At 35.6% G+C, this 15,334-nt stretch overlaps 1 protein-coding gene across 3 annotated transcripts in view; it reads right to left on the bottom strand.

Annotated features, from left to right (window-relative positions):
- ZFYVE9 (zinc finger FYVE-type containing 9) overlaps positions 1 to 15,334 on the bottom strand; it is an 87,812-nt gene that overhangs the window by 42,486 nt on the left and 29,992 nt on the right. For all 3 annotated transcript variants that reach the window (XM_081145197.1, XM_081145199.1, XM_081145198.1), the window contains 2 exons: positions 12,001 to 12,106; positions 6,160 to 8,261 (listed from right to left, as the gene is read on the bottom strand). In XM_081145197.1, coding sequence (XP_081001323.1) covers positions 6,160 to 8,261; positions 12,001 to 12,070 — 2,172 coding nt within the window. In that variant the 5' untranslated portion in view covers positions 12,071 to 12,106. The remainder of the gene's footprint in view (positions 1 to 6,159; positions 8,262 to 12,000; positions 12,107 to 15,334) is intronic.

Raw genomic sequence — 15,334 nt, 5'->3', positions numbered from 1 at the left:
TGGATTTGGGATGGTTCAACATACAAAAATCAATCAATGTAATATACATTAACAGAATGAACGGGGGGAAATCCACATGGTCATCTAAACTGATGCAGAAAAAGCATCTGAAAATACTCATAACAAAAAACACTAAAAAAACTAGAAAGAGAAGGAAAATACCACAACATAATAAAATCCACATATGAAAAAGTCACAGCAAACATCATACTCAATGGTGAAATACTGAAAGCTTTTTCCTCTAAGATCAGGAACAAGGCAAGTATGCCCGCTTTCACCTCTTCTATTCGACATAATATTGGAAGTTCTAGCCAAAGTAATTAGGCAAACAAAAAGAAATAAAAGACATCCAAATTGGAGAGGAAGAAGTAAAATTATGTTTGCAGATGATATGATCTTGTATGTAGAAAACCCTAAAGATTATACCAGACACACACAAAACAGAACTAATAAGTGGATTCAGCCAAGTTGCAGGATACAAAGTCAATGCACAAAAATCAGTTGTGTTTAACAATGAACAATTTGAAAAGGAAATTACAAAAACAGTTCCATTTGTAAAAGCAACAAAAATAATAGACTGGATAAAATATTTGTGCTATATATAGTGGACAAAGAGCTAAGATCCATTACATATAAAATACTTCAATAAACTAATAAGAAAAATACAAATACTTTCAAGGAAAAACAGGCAAAAACTCACACAAGTAAATTCACAGAAAAATATATAAGACAGTCAATGGTACAAGCAAGGATTTTTTTTTAAAAAAAACTGATATTATCCGATGATGGTGAGGGTACAGAGAAAAGAGAAACTTCCTCTCATATCCTGTTGGTGGTAGTATAAATTGGTAGGTTAATTTAACAGTATTTTAAAAAATTATAAATGTTCATTCCCTTTGGCCCAACATATGCAATTTTAAAGATAGGTCATAGTAAGAACATCTACATGTACAAAGAGATGTACACAAAAATTATCTCTGTACAGCTTGTACTAACCAAAGGTTATAAACAATCCAAATGTTCATCAGTACAGGAACATTAATTAAATTGCAGTATAATCATAAAATGGAATTCAGCCTGTAAAAAGAATGAGATAGTTCTGTTTGTACCGACTGATATGGAAAACTAAAGTAAAATAGGTAAGTTGGAGGATGAGAGTTGGATAGAAATCGGGCCTTTTTCTTTCTCTCTTTGTTTTATATAATTTTTAGATGTTGGATTGGGATATTTTAACTTTACTTTGAGATTGTTTTCTGTATTTAAAAAAATGGAAGAAGAGAGATTCACACAGAATTTATATGCATATATGCATAACCCAAGGACACAAACAATGGTGTAGTGAGGGATGGGGGAGGAAGATGGAAGGGGTCAATGGGCAGAAAAAGGGACATCTGTAATATTTTGAATAAAAATTTTTTTAAATAAAAATAAAAAATAAAGCCATTAACTGTAAAATATATATATGTTGATGTTTCAAGTTGCATTGTGTCTGTCCCAAATACATATGTTGAAGTCTTAACCCCCAATTCTTCAGAACGTGACCTCATTTGGAGAAAGGGTCTTTACAGAGGTAATCAAGTTAAAATGAGGTCATTAGGGTGGGCTCCTAATCCAATATGACTGGTAGTCTTATAATAGGAAAAATTTGGACACAGTACACATATACAGAAAGAATAACGTATGAACATAAAGACAGCCACCCTACAAGTCAAAGAGAAAGACATGGAACAGTCCTCAGAAGGAATCAACCCTGTCATCACCTCAATCTCAGACTTCTACCCTCTGGAATTATAACACAATAAATTTCTGTTGTTCAGACACCCAGTTAGTGGTATCCTGTACAGCAGCCATAGAAAACTAATACAGTTGGGAACTTTCAGAAATAGAGGGCTTGTGCTTTAGAAAAATAACCACAAGTAAAAATGAAAAAAACAAAACAAAATGCCCCACCCCAAAAAAACCTCACAAAGATCGATTTTTTAAAAACCAAGGTAGGGGGCAGCATAATGCAGTTGAACAAAAGATCCAAGAATATCCATCCTTCCTAATATCCTATGGGCCTAACAACAGTGTGGGATTAGAAAAAGGCACAGAAATTAGTTAGAAAAGCAGATGACTTGCCAAGAAACTACCCAGAATGGAGAGGAAACAGGACACAGGCAGGGGATGTATTTCTGTAGAATCACCTATGCTAGGGAATTACATGGAAATTGAATGTCACATACACAACAACACTGGACGGTGCCTGAGTGACACAGTGTACCACAATACGAAACAGATAAAAGACCTGGAAACACTAACCCTGTTCTCAAAAAGACAAAGACTATGATGTAATAAAATACTCAGGTCAGTAGAATTAGTATCTAAATTAGTATCTAAACCTAACAGAAAAGATAAGCAGAAGAGATTTGAAGCAACTGAGCAAGGGTTAATAATTCTGGATTTAAAATTACTAGATAATACTGAATTTGTCTGCCATGAACCAGGTTAGTCAGCGTTTCTCAACTACGGCACTTGGCATTTTGGGTGGGCCATTTCTTTACTGGGCAGCATTGTACTGTTTATTAACACAGGATATTTAACAGCCCCGGTCCCAGATTACTAAATTCCAGTAGCAACAGCAGTCACTGTGAAATGAAAATTATCCCACCACATTTCAAACATCATCTAAATACTTTCCTCAGTTTTCTGAGCTAGAGGCACAAAGTCAAAGAGTAAAGTCAGTCTAGAAAAATAAAAAATTACACATTTATATACAAGAGCTTAACTTATTATACTGCTGAAATATCATACCTTATACCTTTATTGTTACAACTAGCACAATCTACTGCAATCTATTGCACTTATTCTCCATTTTCCCAAACTAGAATGTCAACTCCATGGAGCAATAAAGTATTTTAATACTGATATCACACTGAAATAAAATAGGCATTTGACAAATATTTATTGCTTCCTTGATTAGTAAAATTATTGCACAAATGAATACATGGAGAGACAAATATTAATATGCACTTATATGGGAAAGGCTGTATCATACATGCCCAAATTCACAACTTGAACAATGACAAACACATTTTAAGCAGCTTATTAATAATAGTGACCTCAAGTTTTATAGGCCAAATGGTTATGAATGACCTTAAATGATAAGATCTATATGACCTAACGGTAAAAAAAATTATGATGATTTATAATACATATGCTATAAAATGTTCTAGTTAAGTGTTGGTTTAAATGTTCCATTTGTGTGTTTATATGAAATTTCCTTTAATGTGGCACTCCTGGGTCCTAATCTTAACTTTATCATTCACTAGCCCTATCTAAGTAGTCACTTTTGATATCATGACTTTCCTAACTCCTGCTGCCATTCTTAGAAAAACTAAATTCTCATTCCTCAATGATCCTAACGTATTTTGTTCATACTGCTAGTACGAATGAGGAGATATGCTCACTGGGAGAAGCAGTATGAAGGAAAACATACTAGGTTTAACGTTGGCTCTAGCACTTTCAAGCTGTGGCCTTGGAAATATTCCTTGACTTTTCTGAGCCTCCAATTCTTGATCTCTCAAATAGGAAAAAATTAACAGAACATAAAGCACACATGACTGGCTCTTAATACACTGTATTATAATTTGTTGTGGGGTGGTCTATTTGTCTACTCAGATCAGTGGTGTACAATTTTTATTTTAGGGTTTTTAAAAAATTCCAGAAATACTCCTCTCCCACATACTTCTCTCCCCACTCACTGAAATCAGTGCCCTTGATTATAAATGTCTCATTTTATGTATCTCTGAATTTCCAATACCTAGCTCAGAACCTTATATACATTAGATGCTTAATACATACTTGTTATATACAATAAAGAGAATTCAGCTGCAGATATTTAGAGAAATTACTGAATTTGCCTACTTTCTACTAGACTGGAACTAAATTTCTTTTTCAACAGTAAACACTTATTTTATAAAATTACATTGCTTGGGGTATTTTTCTAGCTACATTCCTAGTATAATCTGATTAATTTAATACCTAGAAAAAGTACACCTACATTTATAAGCTCAAGGATTTTTCTGAGGAGCTCAAGGATTTTTACAAGTATTATCTCATCAATTTTTAGAATACTCCTGAGGTAACTGGAGATGAAAAGGGAAAAAAGGATGGAACATAAATCCATAATCCATATGAATTCAGAAATTTCACAAATTCCACTGTAAAAGTCCATCAAATTTTAAAATATATGTGCATTTTGCCACCATTTTCTTTCTGAATCAACCTCAATTACCTATTTACTCATTACATCTAGATATGCTGGTCTGGAACAAAAGTGTTTTTATTATTTTCTTAAGAAAGCAAAATTTTCAGAAAGTGCTAGACACAGTAAGCAAAACTACAATAAAAATGATGACTCTAGCTCTGGCCAGTTTTGCTCAGTGGTTAGAGCATCGGCCCACGGATGGAAGGGTCACAGGCTTGATTCCCAGTCAGGAGCACGTACGTCAGTTGCAAGTTCAATCCCCAAGGCCCTGGTCGCAGCACATGCAGGAGACAACCAATCAATGTCTCTCTCTCCTTCTCCCTTCCACCCTCTCTAAAAAAATCAATGGAAAAAAATATCATCCGGTGGTGAGGATTAACAAAAAAAAAAGATGACTTTAATTCCCTAATAGAAAAACGACTGGTAAGGCTACTGACCATAGGTTTACTTCAGATTGAAAAATATTTAGGAATTAGACATATTTTCTTCAAATTTTAATAATCAGAGACTAACCACCTGGTCACATCTTTAACTTCTTTCTGTTCCCCATCATTTGGTTGTTTTGTGCTAGGACCTTATAGTAGTCCTTGCTGAATGCACCCAGGAACCATTCTCTCCCTTTTCCTTATTAACTGAATCCAGCCAACATTGGGCTGAGCCCCAGGGGATGAATCATAATTGATCTTAGCCAGTCCTGGCAATCCTGTTTCCCTTTGTCAGTAATTGGTCTAAAAGGATCTGTGGTCTAAAAACTGACCAATAAATTGAAAAAGTTGCTGGGGATCCTTTCCTTCCTGATGAAGGGGCAGCAAGAAGAATAAGCTTTTTTGTTCCCCAACCAGTTTCTTTGCACTTAGGAAGTTGTCAGGTTGGACTTGATGCTTAGAGCTGTGCCACTATCTTGAGACCACGAGGGAAAGACCAGGAGAACTTCAGTAATCCTGATTGCACCTATATACAACTGAGTATCTGCAGGCTTCTTGTTATATAAAATAAATATTTTTGTCTAGGTTACTGGATCAGATACTCTGTTCCTTGAAGATAAAAGCATCCTAATTAATCTAAATTATCCAGTAAATCAGGCAAGAAAGTAGAGATTAATTACTGAGCACTTACTACTACATCTGTAATCTCATTTAATTTTCATAAAAGCCCAATATATAAAAATTATTACTTTTTTGTTTTTATAAAAAACTAAGGCTTAATAAAGTTATATTGTTAACATTAACAAAGCTAAAGTTCAAATCCAGACCTGACACCAAGCCTTGTATTCCTTTCTTCCCTGTTTATAGTTCTTCTTTAAAAAAGAAAGGGAAAACTAGTAAGTTGATGCGTTACTAGCTAAAAGAATTTAGGAAGAACTAAGCAATTATCATCTATTCTTATAATCTTGTCACAAAAACGTGGAGTCTTCAACTCTATTTGTATCAAAGATATATGGGGGAACAGACAAAATTATGTGTGTATAAAAAGTTCCAGAATGTCTAGCACAATAGCAAAAATCCTACAGCAAAAACTGCAATGGATTCTAAGTATAATATTCAATTTCTCAAGAATTAAAAAATATGAACTGAATCACAAACACTTCTTAAATTGAAAGAATAACTTCCTTATTTCAAACAATTCCATTAACCAAGTATCCATCAATATAGAAACCACAAACAACACTTCCTCAATTCTCATCTGTTCATGAAAATTGATTCAGTTTAAATCTTGGCAACAAAAAACTTATATAAACACCAAGAATCAGCGAGGTCATTTTTTATTTAGAACTAGAACTGGGTGTTCAAAAGCTATTTATAATGTTCATCTCAACCAAAAGTATGTTCACCTTATATTTCTTTTATTAATTCGAATTGAGCATTACAAAATGAGCATGCTAGATTTCTGAGCTGAGACACACAACTTACCTTCCCACATGCTCTGCAATGATGTCTCCTTTTGGTGAAAGTAAACTTGGCTTCACATTTCATGCAATTTGGAGCCTGAGAATCTGGTACCCACACTGGAGCCACCTCACCGAGAGTAGTAAATGGCTTTCTGGCAGAAATTCCAAACTGACCAGCTCTAAGATCATTATCTGGGCTTTCTGGAGCTAATACAAGGCCTGGTCTACTAGATATCCCAGATTCATAACCTTCTAGATGTTCCCCATTCGTATCAGCAATAGAAATGTTTCCCAAAGAAGCATTGCATACATTGGTTGCCGAGTTTTCCCCCGTTTTTGCTTTCCCAAGAACATCATTTTTGTTTTTAATATTATTTCCACTGTTTGCAGGAAGATCATTTTGTAAATGGTCTGATAATGGCTTTGGAATTTGAAGTTTAAGATTAGAAGGTTGCTTGGGTCTTGCACCACCAAAAGGAACACTGATAGATTGCAGGTTTGCTACTATCTTGGGTGAAGAATGCCCAAGCACTGATGGAACTTGGCTAGAGAAATTGTGTAAATAATTTTTCTTCATTAGGTCACCAGTACTATTTAAAAGTAGTCCATTCCCTTCTGTGATGTCATTTCCTCTCTGTTCATAAATATTTGAGTAGCATTCTGACTTGCTCTCCTCTATTTCCTTTTCTTCTGTTACTGAATCTTCTTTGGAGGGTAAAGTCTTTGGAACAAAACAAACTGGGCTCTGCATTCCATAGGAATCACAACAATTTGATGAAATATTTGCTGCTGGTGTATCCGTAACAGTGGAGAAATCACATTCTTCACTTTCATTCATAAAAGTTCCTTTTAAATCTAGACCTGCTTCTGCCATTCTCTCTTTCTCTCCTCCACTATCATTGTAAGTGTCCTCAGGCTGATTCATCTGTAGAAACTTCTCTTTTTCTTTATTTACTTGGCTGTCATTCGTTTCATTTAGTTTAGTCAATTTCCAATTAGTCATCTCCTGAGAGTCAGAAAAATGTTCTGTCAAATTAAGAAAGTCTGTAGTGCCAAGAATTTCTTCATGCTCACAACCTTCATTTCCATCAGCTCTAACTTCACTGGGCAGAAGGCAATCTGAAAACTGTTCACAGTTATCGCTCCCAGACCCATGATGCATGTCTGGTTTGAGAAGCAGAGGTAAACCAGACCGGACAGATTCTTCAGTTGTCATCTCCTCTGCTGGCCCTTTTGTCATCAAAACCCCCTCACTCAAATGAGAAAAGGAGTTTACACTCCCTAGATCTGTCCTAGGAGAGCTGGTTTTGTCAGTCAGAACCTCATCTTGTATACAGTTCTCTTGGTTTTTAACAGCAGGACTTTCATCTGTTGCCTGGGATGAGATTACTGAATCAATTGTTAAGCTTGTAATCACAGACGTGGAGGAGTCTCTACCTATATTTTCATCATCCTTTAATTGTGAAGGGGAACAGATACTGGCTAGATTCTCAGATGAAGTAGTACATACATGTTTAACAGAATCCCCCTCTGCATTTGGTCTATTCAACAGATCCATTTGTTTCTCTGAGTTCATATCTTTTTCAGTGGACCCATTTATATTAAAACTAAATTGATCAGTTTGTCTGTTTTCATTATCCAGCGAACAGCTAAAAGCATCCATGAGGGACTGACTATTGTAATTGTTACAATCCTGCAACTCACTTTGTAATGTCCTTTTATCACAGTTATGCATGACGGCTACAACAAGAACATTCTTCTCATCTGGCAGACAAGCTGGGTTTCCACATTTCTTCTCTTCCACTTCAACAGTACTGCACTGATCATCTTGATTACAGTTCCTCTTAATTAACTGATCTTCTGCAATGGCATTTTCATCAATCCACATTGTGTTGACCTCTGGATTCAGACTACAGTCCTGCCCATTAGCATAATGACCCTCTTTCTCTGTGGTCAGAGAAGCTGAATGAGCCAGGGAGAAGACTTTCAGTTGTGGCTGTGACTCATTAGAAACTGCAGGTTCATTCACACTGGCCAATGCAGGGTTAAATGACAGTCGGTGAGGAGGGGGATCTAGAATCTTATTCCACTTTGTATCCAAAAAAATAGGAGAAACGGTTTCATCTGAAAAAATAAATAATTATAGTAAGTTTGCTGGTAATACTGGAAAAGCTAGGACTAAATTAATCAACTACATTTGCAAATATAAAAAAATATCCCTAGGCTATGGAGTTTTCCAATTCTTAGCTAAGAATAAGAAAATATATTTACAACTGTTCCCTGTATTATATGTGACTGCATGGTAATATCCCAGAACATTCCAGACAACAAAAGAATTCTACCTCTATCTAGTAGCGTAATTCAAGTGGCCACAGACTGTCCCTGGGGGGAGAGGGGTGCCAGCAACGGGAAGGCATTGGACTGGCCGAGCCTAACTTGGAATGAGGACTAATCTAAGGTGAAAAAACGAGAACAGTGACAAAGGCGTGGTAACTGAGTGGAAAGGGAGAGAAGGAATTTTCTGTGGAGACAGAACGTTCTATAATTATATCATAGCTAGAATGTGGGTTACATGGTTATATATCTATTGGTCAAAAATGTACAGTTAAGATCTGTACATTTCAATGTATGTAAATTTTATCTGAAAAACTGTCAAAACACAACATTGAAGCAGGGACTGAGCAGTGGTTGAAGATATAAATGAAACAAAAATGGAAGCATGTCAGTCACTGTAGAAGCTGGGTAATGGGTAGACTAATTTACTATACTATTGTCTATATTTGAAATTTGTCCATAATAGGTTTTTTAAAAGTTTGCTGAAGTATGTGAAATTCTGCTTGTAACCATGTCACCATATATTAATTAGGTTCATATTTACATTATCAAGGACATTTGGCAGAAAGTATTCATTTATCTGTTTACTTTTTAGCAGACGATAACTATCATGGCTATTTCCCCCAAGTTACAGTGCTATGTGTATGTTTAATTAGAGAAATAAGAAATAATGCACTTACTACCCTTTTTGCTTTCTTCAGTAAATCTGATAATAAGTCCTAAAATTATGTAGATATATTTTCCCCTCAGAAGTAACATTAATGTTTAACGCTCCCTTAGCACCTTTCATATCTTTATTAAAGCATTTATTATACTGTAATACAATGGCTAATTTACCTGACTTTTTCAGGCAGAAACCATGTCTTTCCATCAATGTAAGTCCTTACTTTGCATAGTGCCTGGTATGTAGTAGGTGCACAATAAATATACACTAAGTGAGTATCTACCATAGTGAAAGCATTGGGCTTGAGGAACATGAAAATTAAATAATAGCCCTGGTCTCCAAGAAGTACATAATCTAGTTGGGAAAATACGAATATCTAATTAGCAGTACAGGATAGCATAAGTATTTGAAAACTTGTGTAGCAATAGAAAACAAATTCAGAAGAGAAAGATATTTTACAGGCTGAGAAAGTGACCTTGAATTCATGGGGACAGGAGCAAATGGGCTGGGCTTCAAAGACAATTTTATGTAAGTTTGGAAAAGAAGACATTCATAAGAGGGGAACAAGGAAAAGTATAGCCCCCAACACAACTATATGAGAGAGCAATAAGCAAATCAGTTTGGGTTGAAAAAAGAATTCATGTAAAAAAAGTAGTGAAAAGAAGCTAGAAAGGGCAGATTATAAAGGCTGTAACACATCAAACTGTGTGGAGAATGGCTTAGTATCTAAGCGTTAATTCCTGAGTTTATCAAATTTGGGGTCGCAGAAACTTGAGATTTAGTAACATGTGCTTCCTTTAAAAATAGAAATCATATTTCCAAGCTGGTTCATATGGAAATAAAAAAGGAAATACTGCTTCTTACACGAATATTTAATAATAGTCAAACAGGAATGATCAAACAGTAAAATTTCATTTTCAACCCCCTACTATCTGGGCACAGTGCTAACTATCTAGTGTCTTCTCAGTCTGTGTGTGGTATTTTTTCATTTAAAGGAGGAAATTAGCACAAAATTAGAAAACATTTAAAAAATACTTTGAAAGGTACAAAGCTAGAAGCAGTAGTTTTAATGCAACCGGTACTGAGATTTTTAAAAAAGAAAGCTCAAAACAAATGAACAATATAGTTACAAGAAGGTAGCTTCTGAAATTCTTTTCCATTTTCTAAAGGAGTCATTTTTAAATGTAAATGCTCTATTTTCAAACTGAGAGAGACAATTTTTATTGAATCAACAAAAATGTATTAGAAATCAACAATATACAAAGTACCCAACTAGAGTCTATAAGAAGTGGCAGAGGGATTGATGTAATGAACTAATAGTTTTATTCATTAGAGTCAGTGGTATTCTAGAAGTATAGTAATCACAAGATTAGGTGTAGCATCTGTATAGATATCTCATGAAATAACTGTGATACAGAGAGGGCCAAACCAAAGAAATGAATGAGAAAATACTTGTATAAATGATTCAAACTGGGAGGATAATACATCTTCCACCTTGGTATATATAAAGCTCATCTAGATCCAAGAAAATCCTAAATGACTAGGTTTCACATTTACATGAATCAGGAATGAACCTAGGGTTGTGGGTTAGCTTTGGGTCATCAATGGTAAAATATGAGAAGAGCAGGCCATTCCAGGTATCATTCCTCTCCCTTTTCCTTTCTTACCCCAATGATCCCATATTCTCTTTAAGACTTCCTCTATCATAGACCCAAAGCAACAAAATCAAAACTAATCTCTCTTCCCATCTACTATCAAAGAACAACCTGAATCACTGGATATAGTAAAGGTTTGGAGGCCATTACTAAAATCATGGACTTTAGATGGAAATATATCACTCTGTAAACTTGTTACATGCCATTTCCTGTTAGAAACAGAGAACCTCAAGGAAGGTGGGTAAGGTGAAAGAGATTTAATTATGGCTTATCCATTCAAGTCATCCTGAGAGGGGAATTTAAGGAAAAAGTTCCCCTAAATGAAATGAATCTTTTTTTTTCTCTTTTGTTGTTAATCTTCATTCAAGGATATTTTTTCCATTGATTTTTAGAGAGAGCGGAAGGGAGGGAGGGAGGGGGAGAGAGACGAAGAGAAAAGAGAGGAGAAGAGCGAAGAAGAGAGAGGAAGAGAGAGAGAAAAAGAGAAACATCAATGTGAGAGAGACATCAACTGGTTGCCTCCTGCACACGCCCCAATGGGGCCGGGGATTGAACCTGCAACCCAAGTACATGAATCGAAACCACAACCCTCCAGTGGTCGGGGCCGATGCTCTAACCACTGAGCCACCAGCCAGGGCTGAAGTTAATCGTAAGCAGACATTTTAAGACCGAGCCTTAAAAATGAATAATTTAATTAACCATTTTGACAGTTGCTTAATCTTTTAAAATTAGGTTTAAAATATATCTTGCCTTTATCGGTCAATCAATATTCAATAAGCTATTTTTCTTAGTTTAGGAAATACAATCACGCATTTTAAAGCTTTTCTTGACCATAAGTTGGTTATATATAGTAGAGTTCAGGCTCTAGTATCACACCACCTGGATTCTAATCCTGCCACTTATTAGCAAAGAAACTCTGGGGAAGTTGCTTAACCTCTCTGTGCCTCTATTCTCATCTGTAAAATATAAGTAAGATCTACTTTCATGGGATTATTTTAAAGATAAAGTGATACAATCCATGTAAATGGTTTAGCATAATATCTGACACAGTGATTAAAAATGTTAGTTATAACTCTGGCTGTTAATATATAATATTATTAAGTCAGTGGACCTGATTTTACTTTTTAAAAAAAGTACTGCATCCTCTTATAACTCCACATCCTCTGTATCATAAATACATTCAAATGCCTTTGCGAAAGTAAACTCTCACCTTCGTTTTGTTCAAATTCATCTAAAACCTTGTCCAGGTTGTAAGCTTCTGCTTGAAAGTAATTCTCCATCGGTGAGGAAACACCACTTAAGAGACTTGTTTAAATCTAGAAAGATCAAATTTGTATTACACTTTCAACTGTTAAAATATAATTTATAGACAAAACAACTGATACAAAAGGTCCCTCTTCAGGACCTTTTACCCAACTGCCTCCGACACATCCCTCCTTACCAAATAATTCTACATCTTTCAGCTCTTAGCTTACTTTCACAGGGAAGTCTTCTCTGAACCCCAAAAAAGCAATCTCCCCTTATAATCTCTCACAGCATCCCATTATTTCCTTTATAATATTTATAACAATCTAGAAATACACACTAATTATTTGATTAATATCAATCTTTCCCAAAAGACTGTAGATACCACAAGACAAACACTAGACTGTGCTCACCAAGTGATTAGCATAAAACCTAATATAGTACCTTTTCAATAAATACCTATGAAATGAATAAGTGAACAGCGTACAGAGCCAGTCAATAAGTTGTATTAAACTCCAACAATAATTAATTAATTCAGGCAAACATCAAAAATAGATGTAAAACCTCTAGGTAAACGGTTATTGGGGAAGAAAATATTCACAGTACCTCAAAGTATCATTCCACAGATGACATTACAAAGGAGAAAATGTATGTTTCCAGTGAAAAGGTAACCACTACCCTAACCAAATGATCAAACAGTTTCACCAACAGTTTTAACAAGCTGACATTATGTACCTCCTGATGTGATGCATTGAGAAGTTTAAAACTTCACCTACACAATATTCTTGCTAAAAGTCTTTAACTTGAATTGAATCATGAAGAAACAATTAGACAAATCTAGTTAACTGTCCTAAACTCTTCAAAAAATTCAGTGTTATAGAAAACAAGATCATTCTAAATTAAAAGAGACTAAAGAGATTAAATAATCAAATACCATGCATGAACACTCTGACTGGCTCCTAAATAAAAAACGCACACACACATTCACAAACAAAGCAAAACATAACATTTATGAGACAATCAGGGGAATTTGGACTATACATTGGGTATAGTGAATTAACAATCATTTTCTTGAATGTGATAATTATATATTGATTTTGTAGGAGAATGTCCTTACTCTTAGGAGATGCTGAATGAACTATTTAAGAAAGACATGTTTTGTTATCTGCAACTAACTCTTTTCTGATTCAGGGGAAAAAAAAAAAAAAAGTATGTCAGTGTGAGTGTGGGGGTAAGAGAGGGAAAAGAGAAAGGAGGGAGAAAGGTGCTTGAAAAAGAGGCAAAATGGTAAAAATTGCCCTGGCTGCATGGTTCAGTTGGTTGGAACATTGTCCTGTACAGTAAAAGGTTGGGGTTCGATCCCCAGTTGGGATGCATATGGGAGGGAACTGATGGATGTTTCTCTCTCACGCTGATGTTTCTCTTTCACAACGATTTTTTTTTCTCTCTCTAAAAATCAATGAAAAAAAACATATCCTGCCCTGTCGGTGTGGCACAGCGGTTGAGCATCGATGTATGATCCAGGAGATCGAGGTTAGATCTCCAGTCAGGGCACATGCCCAGATTGTGGGCTCAATCCTTAGTGGGGGGCGTGCAGGAGACAGTTGATCAATGACTCTCTCATCAATGATGTCTCTCTCTCTCTCTCTCTCCCCCCCACCCCCTTCCTCTCTCTGAAAGGAAGAGACTTTTTTTAAAAAAAGTTTTTTAAAAAAAGACAACATATCCTCAAGTGAGGATTTTTTTTTAAATGGTAAAACTGATGAATCCAGGTAAAGGATATATGACTCTTCATTGTACTATTCAATCAATTTTTCTATAGGCTTGAAATTTTTCAAAAGAAAAGAGTGTAATTAGCTGGTGGTGGGAAGCATTCCTTTCCACTGTGAATATAGACAAAATAGATTATGTTTAAAAAGTTTAGTCCTAACTGGTTTGGCTCAGTGCTTAGAGAACTGAAGGGTCCTGGGTTCAATTCCAGCCAAGGGCCCATACCTCGGCTTCAGGTTCAATCCCAGGCCCTGGTCAGGGCCTTTGTGAGAGGCAACCAATGTCTGTCTCTCTCTCTCTCCCCACCCCCTTCCTCACTCCCTCCCTTCCACTCTCTCTGAAAAGCAATGGAAAAAATAACCTCAAGTGAGGATTAAAAAGCAAACAAGCAAACAAAAAAAGTTTATACATTTAAATTCAAAAGCAAGAAAAGGAAATACACAGATGCCATAAACCAGGAAAAAACCAAGCCACAGTAATGAGTGAGAACTGAACGGTGGCAGTCCACAGACAGCAACCTTCAGGCCTAGGATTTGAAAGCCAGCAGGGAGGATGGGAAGGAGGATGGGAATTACTGCCTGCAAATTTATAGGAAGTTTCTGCATTGGAGGGAGCCAGACCGGGCTCTCCGCACAAAGCCAACAGCTGGTGGGGGGAGGTACCCCAAATGGCCCCTATATTCAGCAATGGAGCAGGATGCAACAGAGTGCCAATAAAATAACCATTCAGAAATTAGAATTCCTAGCCTGCTTCTCACTCAAGATTGGGAATGATATTAATTCTTCCCATTCATAAACATAACATGGTTTATCTCTACGCTTACTAAGCTCTTCTTGTGACTTGTAATAATGCTATTAATTTTAAAAAGGTCATAAAACATGGGATAGTGGGGAAAGAAGGGTGCATGCGACTATAAAGAAGTGAAAGATCTCTGTAGTGACAAATCGTCATGTGATAAACAGGAGAGAACTACATACACTCATTAATATGTTTCTAGCAGTATTATTCATAACAGCCAAAAGGTAGAAATGACCTAAATGATCTACCAACTGATGAACGGATAAATAAAATATCAAGTACTGCTCTTCATAAGTAATCTAAAAATACAAAATGTAATTAAATCTAAATTTCTGATTTCCTTGCCCTGAAATTAGCTTTAATTGTTGAGCTCTTGTATGATGACTAGAAATATAAATTGCATTAATTGGGTAGATTACTATTATTTGCTCTTAACAATATTGCTCAAATCCTTGTTCTTTTTCATGGTGAAATGACCTTTCTATGCTCAAGGTACGAGTTGACTATAAAAGGGAGAAGCCAAGCACTGATAGAGAAATTAGCATTTTTTACATAATTCAACAGTAATTTAAAAATACTCTTTTGTTCTGAATTTAAGTCAAAATTTTCTTATACTCCTGATTTAACAAGAGGCAATGTTATAAATGAACCAAGCAGCTTATATACATCAGCATTATCTTCTATAGATAATAGCTGTTTTCTTCAGTTCAAGCTCTAGGAGAAATTAGAAC

This window comes from Miniopterus schreibersii (genome assembly GCF_964146895.1).
Source record: "Miniopterus schreibersii genome assembly, chromosome: 8".
In the NCBI taxonomy this organism is placed as follows: Eukaryota; Metazoa; Chordata; class Mammalia; order Chiroptera; family Miniopteridae; genus Miniopterus; species Miniopterus schreibersii.
This window is presented reverse-complemented; position numbering and strand designations above follow the sequence as displayed.